This window comes from Chinchilla lanigera, unplaced genomic scaffold (genome assembly GCF_000276665.1).
Source record: "Chinchilla lanigera isolate Chin_1 unplaced genomic scaffold, ChiLan1.0 scaffold00044, whole genome shotgun sequence".
Taxonomy (NCBI): Eukaryota; Metazoa; Chordata; class Mammalia; order Rodentia; family Chinchillidae; genus Chinchilla; species Chinchilla lanigera.
Genome location: NW_004955445.1, coordinates 18,942,961 through 18,962,506, shown reverse-complemented (window position 1 = coordinate 18,962,506; position 19,546 = coordinate 18,942,961). Strand labels below are relative to the sequence as shown.

Sequence of the window (19,546 nt, the reverse complement as noted above, 5' to 3'; positions counted from 1 at the left end):
AAAAAAAAAAAAAAAAAAAAAAAAAAAAAAAAGAGCTATGGGCATAGCATTGTGGGCGAGGGAAAAACTGACACAGAGGCACTGAGGTAGGAACAAACTGTCATGTCTGGGTCGTAGTGGCTAGAACTTGGCAAGTGAAGAAGAAACACTTGCAACAAGGACAGAGAGAGGTCACCCACCAGACAAGGGAGAACTCTGACATATTTGGACTTCTTGGTACACTGGGTACGTGGAAAGCCATTAGGAGATTTTAGGAGTGACACCATTTAGTTCATGTTTCAAAAGGTCGCTGTGTCTGTGGCACAGCGACTAGACTGTAGGGGAGCAGTCTGGCTGGCTTGGCTGTGAAGGGGTATGGAATTGACCTTTGTGCTGCAGGGGCCCCAGCTGAAACTGTGCTCTCCCTGGGATAATTGCTTTCCCGCCTTGGTTGTTTTCAGAGTCTCCCAATTCTAAACATTTAATCTGTGTTCTGGCTTGATCAAGAAGCAGCTCTGTCTTACTGCCAGGCTTGGCACACAAAGTGTGGGCATGGTGCCCTTTGCTGAGCACCCTGGCCTGGAGAGAATGAAGACAGCAGCCCCTGGTGGACCCCAGGACAATACAGCTGACCCTCAGCACCTGGTAACTTGTAGGAAGCTTTGGAACCCTGCAAACTTTATGTGCTTCTGCAAAACAGTTGCAGATGGTCTGGGCTGATGATTAAATAGCACTGCTGTTTTGCCCAGATCTGTGGCCATCCTCTCCATGTCTGGTTTTACATTACAGTGGATAATTAAGGGGGCACAGCTATTTCTGGTTCCTTCCAGCACTTTTTTTTTTTTTTTTTTTCAGTTGGCTTAGGGGAACATTCTGTTATCTGCCAGTTGTATAAGTGACTGCAGTGAGTAGTGTTCACAAATGACTACTTTTTGTTTTTTTTAAAAATATAAAAAGAACTATCCCTAATGAAAGGGAATAATCGCCTGCCTTTGCTGCTTCCACTGGTTTCCCAGTGGGAGTTCTGCCATCAGACTTTGCAGAGTTGGTTGGCAGGGACTTTTTCCTCCTGAGTTAGCACGTAGAGATCTGAATGGCTGGAGATAACACAAATGAGCAAGGATGCAAGCATATCTGCACAGGAGCAGATTTCCTTCTGACCAGAGGTGCCATTGCTGAGCACCACCCTAATTCTCCTTGCATCTCTTAGTGCTGATGACAGGACTGTTCAGCAAGTGAAAAGAATTGCTTAAGTACCACCTGAGCTGGGCAGGTTTTACAAAACTTCGGAATTTCAAAAAGCCTCTGGCTGCCTTGGCTGCTAGTCTGAAGTTACGAATAGCATCTCCCTGCCTCCTCACTGGGGATCTGTACACCTCACTCATCATAATGAACTAAGGGACACAGAAATCCTGGTTTTTCTACTTCTCATTTTTGACCAAGATTTCTTTTTCAAACCTCACAGAACATACACAAGGACACAGAAGGCTCAGTGGGGAAAGAGAGACGGCATCTGCCTCTGGCTGACTTGACTTGTGCTAGTGGTAGCGTGGGGATTCCATAATGAAGATTGCAAATCACTTTCCATCCTCTTGGAGCCTGTCCCATAATTAGAAGATTAAACATTTTGTTTAAATTAGTAAGTTTTTCCCCTCCTTCCTCTGAATGCTAGAAACCTCCCTTGGAGCAGGATGGAGACTGGTTAACTACCTGATATTGGCCTCCATGTTCTAGTGGTGATGGTCAGCAGGAGATTGTGGAAGTCTTATTTTAATTAAAAAAAGCAATTTTTAGCCCTGTTATACCTTGCACAAAGCAGAGGTGCTTCTGACTGTGTGAACTTTTGATGGCTGAATGTTGTGACTATAGCTTTTCCAATGAGCATGGCACTGAGCCTGACAGTAATACTGTGGGCATGGGGGTTGTGAAGCTGGGATTGCATGAATGGCAGGTTTGCCTTTCAGATGCACATTGTCTTTGTGTTATGGGAAAAAGAGTTGCTTACAGGGATGGTGTGTTCTGAATGGAAGTGGGTAACAAGCATCTCATAGAGGAGCATAGAGGCCATCCAGCCAAAAGAATCGAATAAAGGCCTGGGACATCCAAGGATTGAAGCCCACTAAGAGCCAGGCTCTGTGCTATTGCACTTGTTTGTATTATCCCTTCTCGTCCTACTGGCAACTCTGGGAAGACAGTGTTCTTATTCTCATTTTGCTGATGAGGAAAGAAAGCTTGCAGAGGTTTAACAACTTGGCCAAAGACACTTAAGCAGTAGATGCTAGAATCTTCTTGGAAGAGGGGTCTGATGAATGAAGGCAGCTCAAAAAAGAAAAGAAGAAAGCAAGTTTAGAGAGAATTTGGCAGAGTGGTATCATTGCTTGACCTTGTACTTGCTTCCCATCTACCACGTATATCATTCTTTATTGGGACTGCTTGATTACATGCCTTTCTTTTCATTGGGCTGTGAGTTTCTCAAGGGCACTGACCAGATCAGTGCCTGCCATGGAGTTAATGTTCAATAATATCTCTTGACTAAAGAAGGTAGAATGAAGGGGTGAGTGAGTAAAAGGCAGCATATCAGATTAGGTGACTGATTTCACGTCTCTTCTAGATAGCTTTCTATGGCCATATAGCGCCTCTCCAGTTACCTTCTTTTTCTTGCTGCTTTTCTCTTGATGAGGAGTAGATTAAGTGTTGTTTATGAACGACTGTGGCTCTGGTCATAGGAAAATTGCTTAGATAGGGTGAAACTTGCCCTACGTAATAACAGTAAATGATCTTCATAAAAACCTTCTATTTCTATAGTAACCTAAGAGTTGATTGGCATTTCTTTTAAGGACTAGGGTTGTCTCTGACCCTGAAGCAAGAGATCGATTGCTTCATTTACTTGCCAGAGATTTACTGTAAGTCTACCGTGGGCCGTAATTGCGGTTTTCTCTTTATCCAGCCTCATAGACAAAAAAATAAGAGATCATATACAACAGCAAGATTAGTTTTTATTTTATGTTGGCTGGATTGGGCGTACCCGTTTCTATTTGGCATTTTTTTCTTTCCTTTCCTTTTCTTCTTTTCCTTTCTTTCTTTCTTTCTTTTTTTTAACATTTATTGAATACTTTTTCTGGGTTAGGCACTTCCACATATTAACCTCCAACACTAGAAGGGCTTTTTTCAGTGGTGAAACCAAGGCTGAAAATGATGACTTGTCCAAGTTTACACACTAGTGACAACAAGTACAGGTAGTTTAATTTCTACAGTCCATTCTCTTCTCACTGCATCATGTTTCCCTGTTAATGGGACTAGTCAGCATCAATTTCTCATGTGAATTATGTTTTGTACAGACCTGGGACACATGAGAATTTCTAAAACAGAAAGTATTGGTGCTGCTAACAGTTCACTTAAGTGTAGAAGCCTCAGGAAACAGATCTGTAGGAAGTGCAGAAACCAGATTAGGCAGGCTGATTTCTGAGTCACATGATGTTAGCATGATGTTGTCAAGTGTAGACTGCATGGTGGTGATTGAATTCCACCTCCTTCATTTTCCAGCTCTGTGACCTTCAGCAATTTGCTAAGCAAGCCTCTTGTGCCTCAGCTTCCTTGCTTTAGCAGTGGGAAATGTTATTACCTACCTAGAAGGGTTGTGCAAGGATTAAAAAGAAAATGAAATGTTAAATTTGTGGCACAGAGCAGGGACAGTTAGTGGTAACTATATAGTTTGGATAGTCACTTGGTGAGGAATCTATAGGAAGAATTCTCTAAACCTCATAGCTCTGTGACCTTAGTGCTTCCTGTTCTTGCTGAGATGTACGTCTGACTTTGCAGTGTAAGGCCCATCCTGGCTTACTGATGTAGCTTTGTTTGAAAGAGGTGACCAAATTCCCTTATGTGCAGTGTTTCAGGCAGTATAGCTCTGTGTTTTTTGGTATGTTTACTGGAATTCTCAAGTTTCTAAGTAATTTCAGTCTGAGACAAGTGAGTAGAATTGATGTCAGGCTGCCTTAACACAGGTGTTATAAACAAGATTAAGAGGTTGTTGAAAAGATATCAGTGGAGCTCTGGGGCTGGCTTTCTGAAGTCATTTTAAATTGACAGCTAATGGGTAGTTTGCCTTGATGGCTCTCTCTGAGTTGGTTGTAACTGACTGGAGATCATCCACAAAGGAAACATGCTTATGAAAATTCACTTTTCTTTCCTTTATCTTGAAGTGTACCTACAATTACGTGTAATACTGTCTCTGCATCATGCAGAAAGCATTTGCCTTCGTGTTGTTTAGATTCCTTTTTAAGAGACAGCCAGTTTTAAATTTGATAAGCTAAGCCTTCTAAGCTTCAAAGAAATAGTTCAAAAAAAAAAGGTTCAAAACAATTGTTTTATTCCATTATGAATTTATTTTTGTTTATAAAACAGTTATTTACCTATTTATTTTACCCCATGTAAAGTTTCTTTCTGCTTAGGAAGGAATGCATTTTGCCTGTCTGGTCTACCAGATACTCCTGCCTAGGAAATTGAGTATTTTAAGATGTTCTTGAAGTAAGCAGGTGTTTAAAGTCACTTTGGAATGTATTTTGTAATTCCCTGAGGGAGTGTTGTGGTGTTGGGGACAGGGAATTTGTAGGTGGCCAGTAAGCATTTACCCAGGCCACCAGAGAATTCCTTTTGATCATCTTCCACCTGGCTAGTGGTTCGGGTTCTCTTTATTATTTTCTAGGTGGAGGAAATACTTTTGACACTGAATACTCATCTAAGAATAAGTCATTCACCGTCCTTGTTTTTATTGGGAATGGAGGTATTTTGGTAACTGTAGTGGTTAGTAAAGCTTCTTGAAGTAGTAAAACCTTTGAGTTGAGGAAAATAAAGTGTATCTTAGACAGAAGCAGACATGAAACTGTTTTTTTTCATTGTCTGTGATGGACTCATCAACAGGCATGTATTGAGGCAGTAAGACCAGACACTTCATTGAAGCTAAGAGAAATAGGTAAATCAGTACGCAGGTACAGGACTCTATTATGTAATCACATTTTGTTTTCAGACTTTATAGTATCATCCATAATGTTGAAAAATATTCTTTTCTTGGCAGGATACTAAGGTTAAAGTTCCATCTGTGTTCTGTCTTCCTTAAAAGTAGCAACTATTGTGTTAACAGTTAAGTGGATAAATTCTAAGCTTTAAAAGAAATACTGTAATAGCTATGGTCTCAGACTTTGAAGACTAAACCTATGTCAGAACCTTCACGCAATGAACTGGCAAGCATTTGTAAATGAATAAAGTGATTAGTTTCTCACTCAATCCCTTTTGCAGTCATCCACCCCTGGATGCTTCATTCCCCCCTTCCCATTTTCTCTAAACATCTTCACTTTTCTCTTTTTTTCCCCCTATCTACCGTTCTTTCTCCCCAGTGACTCCTATTTGAAGGAATAAAGCAGTTTTGAGTTTTGGCAATGACCTCAGAGGCAACTTACAGAAAACATAAAGAAAGATTTCTTTGCCCCACTTTGGTCTTAATGAAATCATCCATTGCTAGAGGCAGTATTCTGTCAGCATAATTTGGCATAACAGGTGTGCTCTGTAACTTGAAGAACCACAGTGAGTCTGCTGATTGCCAAATACATATTCTACCCCTTTCTTCTCAGATTCTTGTAAAGTATCCAGCCTTTGGGCCACCCTAAGTAGGAAGATGAACTTACTGTACCTGAGACTGTGGTTTAAAACTATAAATAATTTAAAATAGCTTTCCCATGTTATTTTAATGTTTAAAAGTTTAGGGTGGCCTGCCAATAATGGTAGGTAACTTAGGGCTCAGTTGCAGTTCCTCTCAGATGATCTGGTGGAGGGAGTTCTTACTGAAATCCCCATATAGAAGATGACACTAAGCTTTACTGGGTATGAACATTCCCGTAGGCAAGGAGCAGCTGCAGAAAGAGCTTACCTGGCAAAAAGTTGAGCAGAAAAACAGCAGAAGGGATTTTAATGTTGGCTAAACGATAATGGTAGCAGGCAGGAATGATGCAAAATATGCCTTTAGGATGATAGTTTCTGAGGTTATGACAAGGAAAGCAGGCTGGAGGCTGTATGAGCTGTTCTGCAGAAGTGAGAGCTGAATTTCAAGCCCTCTGTTTTCAGCTTCAAGCCTTTTCACCTCTTTGAGTCTTGGCTTATTTGCCTATAAATTGTAGGATTAGGCTAATAATACTTGCCTGAATCCAAGTTTTAGATTACCCTATGAATATCACTTGGTACTACCATTAGAAAATTTACTAAGCTATGATATAAAACATAGTCTTGAGCAGCGTAAAATGATTAAATAACATAGGTGCAGAACTGATAAATTCTGTTTGGCAGCAGTCACTATAATGGCAAGAGAACTGTGAGAATTTTCATACATTTACTAATAGTAAATTATGATTCCTGGCTAGTTGATTGGTATCCTGTTCTCCCCCATTGAATCATGCAGCGTTCCTCGGTCTCAAGGCTGGTATAGATGCTCCTGCCTTGCTTTCACTGGTTCTCCACTCACACTTCGGTCACAGCACTAACCAGAAGGTTCAGTAATCCTCCATTTATTTGTCTGTTTTGTATTTCTCACAAGATTGAGAGCATCTGGAGGACAAGAAATACCATTATTTGTTTCTCCCTTTGTCAGTCTTGTGCTCGTAGTGTGGAGCTATGTGGATGCACAGTAAGTATGCCCTGTGAACTCCATGAGAGTGATTCCTTCCCATCTCCTCTCCCACCTATTCACAGCAACTCAATGTACTTTACTTAAGGTGGATTATTTACTAAAGGGGATTTTTTGACTTTTAAACTGTAGTGGCCTAAGAAAATGTTAGAAGTATTTCATTTTATTTAAAATAAAGTGTAATTTATAGACAAAAAGACTTGTTTGAGTCCTACATTTTGTCATGGCTAGTATTTATACAATTTTAAAACCTTATCAACAGGATAGATAAAATAAACTATTAAAAAGATTTAAAAAGTAGTATACTGTCATTTTCAAAAAGAAAAATGAAGATAGTTTTCATGACTCAAATATTGAGTATCAGAAACTCAGAGGTTTAGAGTGTCCAGCCAGAGGGTCCTGTTAATAGCATGATACATAGCTGAGGCTTCATTAGAACACTCCCAGTGAATGGAGAGCCTTTTCTGTTCTCATTCAAGCTAGTTTATGTATGTGTTGATACGTATGGAGCTACAGTTCATCTATCATTGTTTGAGCAGCATGGGTTAGATGCCTGCAATAAGCAAGGCACTGTTAGGTGCTGAGGTATTTGTTAGAAGCATGTGTAAGATGCCAGGGTTCTTACTCAGGTCCTAGCTCACGTACAGTAGTGGAGATGGAGGTTTATTAATGCATGTGTTGTGTCCTGATAGAGTCTAATTCAGTGTTGAGAACACTCAGGAGTGTTGCTGGAGCCATCAGAGGACTCTCTAAGGAGGTGTTGAGGTGGGGCTCCAGGCTGAGTAGGGTTTGTATAGCTGGAATGAAGTGAGAGGAAGGTGATCTGTCATTCTTGGTAGCATTGTATGCCTCTACCCTAGTCTGCCTTAGCTTTAAAAAAAATAATAAAGCTGACCATCCTGTTGACTCATTGAGACTTACTAAAACCCTCAACTCTATTCTGAACGCACTGTTCTTGACTTACATTTTCCTGAAAGGTACTTTATATGTTTGCTATTTTGAATTTAAACGGATAACTGTGTATTTCGTTCAACCAGTTATGGATCTACCTATCTGTGCTTTCCTGCGCCCACAGTGCTTTTCTCTATCTACTTGAATAAATTTGAGAAAGGTCTTGATCTTAAACTACCCTATCTGTACAGTATGAACACTTAACCATATTCAGTGGTAACTATATCAAAGGACCTCAGGCATAGGCATGGCTTGGTTATGGCTTATTTTGTGTCATTCCTTGCTGGCTTCTAGTAATCCATTCTTATTTTCTCCTGAAGTGTGTGCATAACCATATTATTGCCAAATTTACTTTGGGTCTTTTTAAAAATAAGTAAAAGAAGTATCATCTCTTGTTTCCTTAGCTATTTCTCTTTCATTGTGTACCCCTCCCTAGTACAGTTTCTCTTGTACTGCCTTCCTCCACCCTCAGCAGGCTATCCTGAATTTGATGATTATTCTATGCATTTTCGTACTATTACTGTCTATTCATGATTTATTGATCATTGAATTTCCTCACAAATATGTTCCAGTGAAAATTTTTTATCTCTTTCTGCACAATTGTGAGAACTTGTCTGATGTATATGTACACCTAGAAGTGGAACTGGTGGGATTGTTGTAAAATACATGCATCTTTAGTGTTATTAGGCATCACAAGTTAGTGCAGTACCATTGCAGGTTTAGCAGTTCCTCTTTATTCTCATCGTCACCAACACTTGGTATTGCCAGATATTTGTTTTTTCATTTTTGTCTATCTCATAGTATCTCATGTTTACAAATGTGCCTTTTCCTGATTTCTAATGAGGTTGGGCCACTTTTTATATGCTTATGGACTATTCAGTATTTTTTTCTTTTGCAGTCATCTGTTTACATATTTTGTGTTATTTTGTTTAATCTTAGTATGCCTTACCTTACTAAAGACAGTTCTGTGAAGAAGCATAACATTTGTATAATGCAGCACAGATAAGTCATATGACTTATCTAAGTTCATGTGACTTAAGTGATTCATTAGAACTCAGCATTCTTTTGGTCTGCTGCTTCTTGTACTGTGTCATGTTATGTCTTTTTGATTAGTGCTGTTGTGTTGTATTGATGTCTGATATTCCTCTAGCATCTAATAGAATAGAGTGATATTGAAATTCTATTATTAGCTTAGTAAATATTTCTGGAATGAATGAATGAATGAATAATAGTTCTGGTGTAGCTGACAAAACATATTCAGAATAAGGCTGCTGAAATGGGGATAGTTTACCTTCCAATGGTTTTAGAAGTATTTGCCCATGTTAGCTTTGATAAATAAAAAAGCCAAATCAGCACTCAGCTTTCTGATGTAGCTGCAGAATTAATCAGAGAAGATGTCAAAGTAAATCATGGACATAAAAGTATAGTTTGTATTTCTCAAAAAGAAATCTACATAGCCTTTGGAGGTGAGGCAAATATATATTCAGGCTTAAGCGAAGACTAAGAATTCTGTGGGAGGGAATTGATTAAGTAGTGTCTGCATGACTACTGATTTAAATCATAAATCAGATCTATCTTGTTAACCAGTCATATTACAAATCATAAGTAAAACTGTTGGTAATTTTTATTCTTTTCTTTTTGTTTTTCTCTTTCTTTCTCTCCCTTCTTCCTTCCTTCATTCCTTCTTTCCTTCTTCCTTCCCTCCCTCCTTCCCTTCCTTCCCTCCCTCCTTCCCTTCCTTCCTTCTTTCTTTTCTTCCTTCTTTCCTTCTTTCTTTCCTTCCTTCCTTCCTTCCTTCCTTCCTTCCTGCTTTCCTTCCTTGTTTCTTCTTGATAATACATACCTTGTTGTGTTGCCTAGGCCTCAAATTCATAATCCTTCTACGTCAGCTTCCCAAGTAGCTGGGATTACAGGCATGTGCCATCATGCCTGGTTTTAATTTCAATTTTTAATGTATTGATATTTCCCCTCATTGTAGACATTGATAAAACACATTAGCTAATAATTACTGTGGTATTAGTGCTTGTAATTTTTCTATTGGAAGTTGTTTTATATTTTGAGATGATTTCTGCTTTGAGATTTTGAGGAGTTCTTGGTACTTTTTTTTTTCCCTCCAGAAAAAAAGTAGTAGATGGCCATGGTTTATTGATTTTTTTTAAAAAGTCTTATAAATTTGCAGAGGCACAATATGTAATTACATGTGGACCTCTGAATTTTTACTCAGTTATTAACTAAAAATAGAATTATGGTAATTTCTTACATTGGCATAACATTTTTAGTTTATACAGGACCCTTTTGTAAGTGTTTTGTTTAGTCATCATCATACCAACCATTTGGTGATGGAATTCTCTGTCTGATTACTTTGATCTCTAATTACAAATTTTGGCTGACGGTAGTTGCAGTGTTAGACATTGTGAGCATTTTCAGTTGTGCCTTAAGCAAATTTGTAAGGGAGCCCTGATGTTAACTTTGGCAGGTTTCATGCTTGCAAATATTGATTGAGCCAGAAGTCCTAGTTGTAAAATGTCACCAGTGAATGTGCAGCCAGTAAAGGCAATGGAAATCTCATTACTGCAGCTCATCGGTAACTTCTGGGTCAGGCCACTCACTACCATCTGGTAATAATGAATGTTTGAAAACTCCCTTTTATTCTGACAAAAGGTAATCAGGAGAGGTTAACAGCAGATGATTTCTAAGCATTTCAGATTGGTTAGACCAATCCATCCACAGTCTTGGGTTGTGACATTGCACGTGTCTAATTATTTCAAGAGGTAGTAGAAAGTTTTAAAATAGTGAAATCCCAAAGTAACAGTTGGAAGGAATTTAATTATACCTCCCTTTCTCCCATGTGTTGTGCACTGCCTTTCTCATTGAAAGTGTTTATTTTGAAAAAGAAAAGGTAAATGGGAAAGGAAGAAGTAAATAGGATTGCCATCTTGGCTTAGTCCCGTGTTTTTGTTGAATGTGAGAGTAAGGCTAGACCTCTTCTTTAAGGAGGATTGGGGACCATGGAAGGAAATTGTAGGCTGAAAGGTTTATCCTCAATGTAATGGCCTCTCTGAGGGATCCAAAGATGGATTGCATTGCATCTGGGACTCAGATCAGAGAGACATTGGTAGGAAAAGTCTTAGCCTATGCTTGCCCAGAAATGTTTTAAAAAGAGATTAAGACTTAGATAGACGATTGGTTGGGTTAAACTGAGGGTGCCTAAGGTCTGGACTGGTTCTAGTGTTTCAGAAGAACTATGGCAAAAAGTTGTGAATCTAGACATATACAAGTATTTTCTGTAGAGTGAATACATTCATGTTCTCTTAGTATTGGAGAAGGAAAAGCACTATTGCAAAGTAGGAGCCTTGTATTTTTGCTCACCAGATAATTTCTTTAAACTCACTAGGCTCAGAATACCCTATTCTTTAGAGGGGTAAACTAGAGGTATCTCTTTCTTCCAGCTCAGGTTCCTGAATTTTTTCCCATTGTTATTTAAGAAATAGTACTTCATGCCCTACTTGAAAGACCCTTTTCTGAAGTTGTCTGAGCTCCTTAGTACTAAGTGCTGGTTTATTACAAGGTTATAGTAGATTTCTTTTGATAGTTTCCATTTCCTTAATAGAATTGGACATTTTTTTCTTCTGTTATTGTGAAAGCATTTTTTATGAATTAGCCTGTCCTTAGCCAGGTAACTTGGAATGTTGAGCTATATTTAGGCACCTCCCCCACATTTTGCTGTTAAATCCTGATACAGATGTGCTGTTCACATTAATAATTGCACTGTGTGTTTTCATAATTTATCATAATGATACCATTATTGCTTATTATAGAAGTTGCCTTTTTTCTCCCTCACCCCTAAGTCTAATTGAGGTCGAGACAGACCGTAAATGCGATAATATAGATTGCATGCTCAGAGGAAATGGAGTTGGTTTCATAGTGGAGTTTTAATTTAGGATTCGTTCTGGTGATGTAGCCTCTTCCTATGGTACATTACTTTGAGCCCAATATAACTGCATGTTCCCACAGCCCCTCATTATAGCTGCAGCTTCTCACTGCTTTTTAATTAAAAAAAAAAAATAGAGAGGGGGAAAATGAAACCTAAAGCTTAGGTTGGATATTGTCTGGGTACGCAGGGAGTATCCTAGGCAGATTCTGTATTTAGTTTAACTCTTTGAAAGCTTTTGTGGAGATGTCTTGATTTATATTTGTAGGTATATGGATGGAAACATACACATACATGCTATAAGATTATTGTAAAGTTAAGGCATCATATATAGGTATATTATCTTAAGGCCTAATGTAAGGTTTGCGTAAATGAGAGTCTTTGTATCCTAGAAAGTCCAATAGCTATATGGTTCAATGATGGCAAATACTTAGTGACTTTTTTTCCTATTCACCACAGTTGGGAAATAAGGCAGGGAAGGTAGACGGTTGTAAAATTCCTTCAAGGCTGATGTTCTGGTACATCAGAAGTTAAGAATTAATCATTTTTCTCCAGCCCGGTGGGCAGCAAAGGCAGAGAAATGACTTTACTTAGGACACTTGCTTTGTCATTCCTTCATCTTGAGGGATTCCAAACACCTTTCAGATACCAAAACAAATTAATCTCCAAAAGTGATTGGTAAGAGTGGCTTAAGCCTCTTGGGATTGGTTGTGTGTGACACGAGGAAAGCTTGGCCTGAGCTGCTGACCTCTGGCAGCTCTGAGTGATACATTCTCTTTTTGGATCCGCAGCCTTTCAGTTCCCCCATAGTGAAATCGGAGTGACAGTGGCAAGCTTCTTCCCCACTTAGAGCTCATGTTTTGCTTTATATAACCAGCTACTCTCAGAGCGGTGAATATACTTGTTTTATTTCTGGGTGAGGGTGAGGAGTTAGCATCATAATTTTTAGTGTGGGCCTTTCACAGTCCAGACCAGCTTTCTGTGAGTCCCTATTTCCTTATTTCCTTCTTTGTTGCTTTATCAGGGAGCAAGAAACCCCCTAGACCTGTGCTGTTTTTAACTATGGCCACTAGTCACAGATGGTTGTTGAGAACACATTGTGGCTAGTGTGTATTGAGATACTAACTTCCAAAGACTTAGTATGAAAAGAAGGAAAATATCAAATTAGCAATCTTCTCTATTGACACGTTGAAGTGATATTATTCAAATTAATTTTACCTGTTTCTTTTACTTTTAAAATGTTCCTAAATAGTGTCAAATTACATATATGGGTTGCATTACGTTTTAGTTGAACTCTGTGTCCTAGAGTTTTAAGTTCTAATATAGCAAGGCAGTTTTTTTTTTTTTTTTAATTTTAAAGAAAATAAAAAGAATAGCAAAACACAAACAAAACAAAGCAAGGACATTAAAAATGATACGGGGTTTCAAACCAAATGATAGGGATTAACAGTGGTTATTATGTTACATATTATTATCTGCAAGGAAGTCAAGGCAGTGTTTATCTTGTTCGCACTTACATACGTAGTATCAGCACAGCACCTTAGATGTAGTTGGCATTTAATATTTGTTGAAGAAATGAATCTCAACATTTATGGCTTAGAGTGGTAAACTCTCAGGAATGGAGAGAGACTTTTCTATTTGGAGTGTTAGCTTTTGAAAGGAACAACTGAAAGTTCAGCCAGGCGTAGTGTCACACACCTATAATCCTTGCTACTCAGGAGGCTGAGACAGGAGGAATGCAAGTTTGAGACCAGCCTAGGCAGTTTATCAGGACTACCTCAAAATATTTTACAAAGGATTAGGATTGTAATTCAGTGATTGAGTGCTTGCCTGGCATGCGCAAGGTCCTGGGTTCAATCCCTACCACTGCAAAACAAAACAAGAGCAAAAGTGCTATAAATTTTTGCCGGGGGAGGGAAAAAAAGCTGAAATAAAGCATATCACAACCTACCCACCTGTGGGAGAGGGACGTGGAAGTGGCCGTGAGGTGGAGGAGCCGTGCAAGAGTGTCCTAAGGGGCCCTGCTCTGCTCTGCAGAGTTGTCATGAGAGGAGCCCAATTTGAATTCAGGGGGAGGAGGATTGGATAAAACAGCTGGTGAGCCTAAAGGTTGTCCTCCTCTTAGGGACATTGCACTTGGACTGTTCATGAAGGGTATAAAAGCTTTTCTTGTCCTAACAACCCACACTGACCCTATGCATCCCTGTGACTGTGCTTAGACACAAGCTAACTGGAAGCCTGGAACTGCTGCTGGGCCAGATCATTACTTTATGATGCTTCTTTAATAAAACTGATTATTGAATTAATGGTTTAACAAATTTGTTTTAACTTAATCAAGGTCTTCTATGGTATTTATTTATTTTGTCTTTTTTTTGAGACAGGGTCTAGCTATACAGTTCAGGCTTGCCTTGAGCTCACTTTGTGGCCCAGGCTGGCCTCAAACTCACAGCAATCCTCCTGCCTCAGCCTCCCAAGGGCTGGGATTACAGGCGTGTGCCACCACGTCTGGCGATATTTATTTATTTATACATACATACACACAAGTGAAACCTTCAGATCTGTGACCTTTAGGGTACTGGAATCATGGTATATGAGCAAATTTTCCAGAGATCAGCTTCAACTTTAAGGGATCAGGTTGTCTTTGCAAGAGTTTTTTAAAATACGCATCCTATCTCTCAGCTTATAAAACAGAACTGTTAACTGCCTCTGGTTGCCAGCGATGTGGCAGACATTAAAATTCTGCAGAAGAAGGTGCTATTTCAGTGGAAATTATTAGAAATAAAAATGCAGCTTCTCCCCTGACCTCTGCAGTGCTTGTTTTAAACAAGTGAATTGGCTGGGTATGGCCTATAATCCCATCTACCCTAGAAGCTAGGGCAGGAAGATTGCCAGTTTGAGGCCAGCCAGGCAATTTAGCAAGACTCTGTCTCAAAATAAAATATTAAAATAACAACAACAAAGGAACTAAAGGTTTAGCCCAATGGTAGAATGCCTGCCTAGCATGCATGAGATCGTGGGTTCAGTCTCCAGCACTGGGTGTGGGGGCGTGGTGGATTGGAAGATGGGTTTCCAAAGGGATGTTGCCAGTGTTATCTCTGTTTTACATTTCTTAGCTATAGCTGTATTTAGTTTTCTCCTTTTGATTGTGGTCACTGCCTTTTCTCTCTGCCCTCGGAGGTAAACAATCCAGAAATCTCTCCATGGAGAACTCTGGAGCTCATGCTTTGACTTGGCTGCTGCAGCAGGCTCTTGCTAATCAGAATCACAGCGGGGCTTGTTTTATGAGCCTGAAAGAATTCCAGTTCCCAGGGGGCTGAAATTCCTTACCTGCTGGGGAGCTACAGATTTCTAGTTTGAAGCTTGTCCTCCTGTAGGATAATGCTACCTTCGCTTCTCCTTCTCACATGAAAGCCACTACCTCCTTTTCCTTGTTGTCTGTAGTTACTGGCTTGTTGGTTTCCTTTTTTTTTAAAAGTAGATTTTTGAACTTCAGGAGATAGGGTATGTTCATATGAAACTAGTCTATCCTAGGAGGACTAGGAAAAGAATGAAAAATAGCAGGTGGTACCACATAAACTAGATTGTCTAATGTGAGTTGTCTAAGCAATGTCATATGCTCAGACTTACTGAAGCACCTGGTATGTAGAACCAGCAGGATACACAAATATAAAGGAAATGACTTTCTATCCCTGGCATAGTGCGATTCGGTGACAGTCACAAGGCGAGGTGTGTGACATGTAATAGAAATTTGTCGGTTTTACCAAACAGTGTAACAGGCCGGCAGTGAACGTGGCATTTTCTTCTGTTCGGTAGTAACATACCACATTGCACTAGCACACTGTTAGTGGGTGCAGTTGTCACACTAAGGAAAAGTCCATTTGTTGGGGAAGACAGTCATATGGATTAGCTCATAGTGATAATTTTATATTTGTTTAATCCTCTTATAGTTTAGAGTTCTTTCACTTTAAAAGCAGCTTTTTGAAGTTCACTGGGGAAGGGCAAATTCTCCATTTGAGGAAGCTGAGGTTTAGAGAGGTCAGTGATGTGTTCAGTCACACCAATAGCAAGTTGAGCCAAATGGTGACATTGATATCTTTTTGTTTCTTCTTAGCTTTGAAACCCTTTTCAGTAGTGCCTTGTTTTGTTCTAATTTAATGGAAAGTATATTCTTCACGGACTGTGTTGTAAAAGACAAAACGAGGTACCATCAGAGAGAGTATGGTGGAAAGTGCCTCAGACTAGGAATCAGAAATTGCTAGTTCTATTGTACGATAGCAGTGGTTTTGTGACCTTGTGGAATGATTAAATTGAGCTAATTAACAACTCCCATCACCTTATGTAGATTTTTTTTTTTGGTGGTAAAAACTTTGAAAATCTACTCTTTTACAAATTTTGAACTATGTGGTGCATTATTATTACAGTCACCATTCTGTGCAATAGATTACCAAAGCTTATTTCTGCGCATCAAAACTTTGTACTTCATCAGTGTGTCCTCTTTCCATGGCCTTTGGAAGCCATCCTTCTACTGTGTACTTCTGAGTTCAACTATTTTAAGTTCCACATGTAAATGAGATCACGTGCGTGGGCTATTTCACTTACGATAGTCTAGTGGTTCTCCATATTGATCCATAGTTTCACAAATGACAGAAATGCTTTTGTGACAGAGTAGTATTCCATTGGGTATGTATACCCCCATTATCCACTCATCTGATGTTGGGCACCTAGGTTGCTTCTGTATCTTGGCTATTATAAGTAATGCTGCGCTGAACATGGGAGCATAGGTAACTTTTGCATACTAATTTCACTTCCTTTGGATATGTACCCAGAATTGGGATTGCTGGATCATCTTGGGATTCTGTTTTTAGTTTTCTGTTTTCTATAATGCCTGCATTGATTTACAGTCCCACCAACCCTGCACAAGAATTCCCTTTTCACCTCATCCTCCTCAGCTCTTCTAACAGATGTGAGGTAATATCTCTGTGTGTTTCTCATTTGAATCTCCCTGATTAATGATGATGAACAGTTTGTCACATATCTGTTGCCCATTTGTATATCTTCTTTGAGAAGTGTCTGTTTAGTCCCTTTGACTGGCCTCTGGCCTTCCTCAGTAAAACAGAATTTGAAGAACAGTAGATCTTTGGAAGTTACATATGGTATATTCTCTAGTTGAACTACTTCTGAGTGACTGTAAAAGTGACTTTGTACCATATAAATTAAGGCCATGTGCTAAGGGGTCAACTTTGGGGATTGTTTCTTAGTAAGTGAGCCTAACCCAGTGTCTGCATCTTCAAGTGGGGACATCTTTGTCTTGTGCAGTTCATCTTCGTTCTGTGCAATTTCTGTATACATAGAAACTTTTGTAAAGTGGTAAAACTGTGCATCGAAAAACTGCCCCCACCGCACGAAGAAAGCAGTTGTTCATGGTGTATTTGTAGAATCATTAGAGGTCTGAAAAATGATCATGTAGAATTTTGCCTCACTTCGTGGGAGAGATGGTTTGCTATGGTGCTTTCCTATCAGAGAATCCTTGAAAACTTTTGGGGCATTTGCCTATGCTTTCTGTACCTTTTCCAACTCTGACATCCTGTGTTTCTTTTCTCTCATTCTCAGCCCAACAGAGGCACAAAGCGTCCCCGAGACGAGGAGGAAGAGGAGCAGAAAACACGTCGGAAACAAGCTGGTCCTCGAGAACGGGGCCGCTATCGGGAGGAGGAAGTGACTGTGGCTGAAGAAGCAGATGATGACAAAAAGAGGCTGCTCCAGATTATTGACAGAGAAGGCGAGGAGGAAGAGGAAGAGGTAAAATGTCAAAGCTGGGTAGGAGCCCAGACCCTGGCTCTGGTGTGCTGCCTGTAGAGTACTTCAGACAACTACTTATCTCTAAACTTCCCGACTTTGCCTGTAAAATAGAACTAAGAATTCTTATGTCATAGTGCTAATGTGAAGTTAAACAGGATAGTGGAGTTCAGGAAGCATTTTCCAAACTGTAAGAAGGTCACAGAATTTTCAAAAGTCGTTCCTGATTACGTGCTGAATCGAGGTCTGTGGGAACAGAGGAAGGGTTAGTGTTCACTCTAGAGAGTTGGAGAAGCTTTCCTAGACTGACCTTTATGAGGACACATTTTTTAATGTAGTCAATGTTCTTTGCAAGAAGAGCTGGTAAGTGGAAGAAGGGCTTTTAGGACAGAGGAAATGGCATTGGCAAAATAGCAAAGGTGGAATTCAAGGGGTTGTGTGGCGTTAGGTATTGAGATATGTCTAGAAAAGTGCATTTTAGAGCTGGGGTTAATGTGTGCCTGTAGTCTCAGCTCTTGAGAGGCTGAGAGGGGAGAATCACTTGAGCCCAGGAGTTCGAGGCCAACCCAGGCCACATTGCAAGACCTCACCTCAAAAAACAAAAAACAGTTTAGGGAAGGAGGTGCCTTGAGGCTTTTATATTTGCTGTCCTTTAAGGTGCCTGTGGGCTTTTGTACTCCTGCCTCTGGACCTTTTTGCTTCTGAACCCTTCCTGGAATGCTCTTCCCATAACACTTTGCATGACTGTTTTTTCCCATTCAAGTCTCAGTTCACGCGTTTCTGTTCTTTGAAGTCTGTCCTGTCTCTGAGATGGTCCTGTGAGCCATCCTCAGATACTCATCACTTTCTTCTGTATATTGTCTTCACAGCACAGGTCATGATTTGAAATTCTTATTTGTTTATTTTACTTATTTGTTGTTCTTCACCAGTTTCCCATGAAAATGGGGATTGGTTCTGTTTTGTTCACAGCTATGTCTCTGGCACTCAGAGCTATAGCTCTTGGTAAACCCTTAATAAATATTTACTGAATGTATAAATGAATGATACTGAGAATAGTAGAGGTATAATATCCGTGATTAAAAACAGAATGACCTTACCTTTGTGTCTTTTTAAATCCTTAAGTATTAATGTGTGTGTTATTTTATTTGGCATATTGTTCATTGTGAATTATGGAAATAAATTCTTAAGAGCCAGCTGTTTTCTAGTTCCCTCAAAGATATGATGCTAAGTTTGGATTTTAAAAATGTGGCTGGAGTGTGAATCCGAGAAGAAAAAAAAGTTGATTCATATTCCAAAAAGGCCTTTGCTATGTTTTGACAAAAACACTCTCCTTGTTAGAATTTGTACCAGGGCTATTTGGGGATCTGCCCCTAAAAGATGAAGCCCCTTTGAAAATCTGCAGTGGGAGACAGTCTTGAATTGTGAACCTCCTCTCTGAGGGTAGCAGCCCTGCCAGGGCTTACACAAACAGTGTTTGCAGCACATGCTCCCGCCTTCCTTCCTCACCAGCTTCTGCTCAATCTGTTCACCCTGCAGCAGCAGTTAATTGGCGGGTATAATTCCCATGTAGGGCAAGGCTGGTAATGGAGGATTAGGACAGTAGCTGTCATGGATAAGTGGTTTCTAGCCCAGGAGACAAAAATGTAACATGGGACCAGCCCTTCTGTTAAGGGACGGCGAAAAAGAGATCGCTCTGTAAAAATGACACATGGAAGGCTACAAGTCCAGGAGTTATTTTCTCACAGCCACCAAAGTCCCATTTGATGAAAAACAAGTGATGCTTGCCCTGTAAAGTCACGTGAACTTGTAAAATATTATTGTCCTTTTTGTGCTACATCATTGGCATTCATCTTCCTGAAATCTCCCTCTGGTTTCTGACATTGAGCTATTGAAGATACTGCTGTGGCCAGTGACTAAGACTGATAGTTCCGTTTTCTCCCAGTGTTGAGAGAAATTACAGAAGGCCAAGCCCTGGAGAGGCTGGAATTTTGGAAATCCTATGCAAGCTGTATTAACACTAACATGGTTTTCCTGTAAGGTAGACAACATGGTAGCAGAGGGAAAGGAACAGGGGCTGAGGTTGCATGAAAGTAATTTAACTCTTCCCTAGAAATTTTGATTATTTAAATCCTAGTGGTATGTTGACTACATTGTGCTTGTTGCTATTAAAAGTAACACCTCAAATTAACATCATTTACCAAACAATTTTAGGTACA

General features: G+C 39.7%; 1 protein-coding gene across 2 annotated transcripts in view; it reads left to right on the top strand.

Moving 5' to 3' along the window:
- The window catches only part of Ctnnbl1 (catenin, beta like 1), a 166,470-nt gene that overhangs the window by 13,352 nt on the left and 133,572 nt on the right, over positions 1 to 19,546 (top strand). For both annotated transcript variants that reach the window (XM_005392553.2, XM_005392554.2), the window contains exon 2: positions 17,145 to 17,333. In XM_005392553.2, coding sequence (XP_005392610.1) covers positions 17,145 to 17,333 — 189 coding nt within the window. The remainder of the gene's footprint in view (positions 1 to 17,144; positions 17,334 to 19,546) is intronic.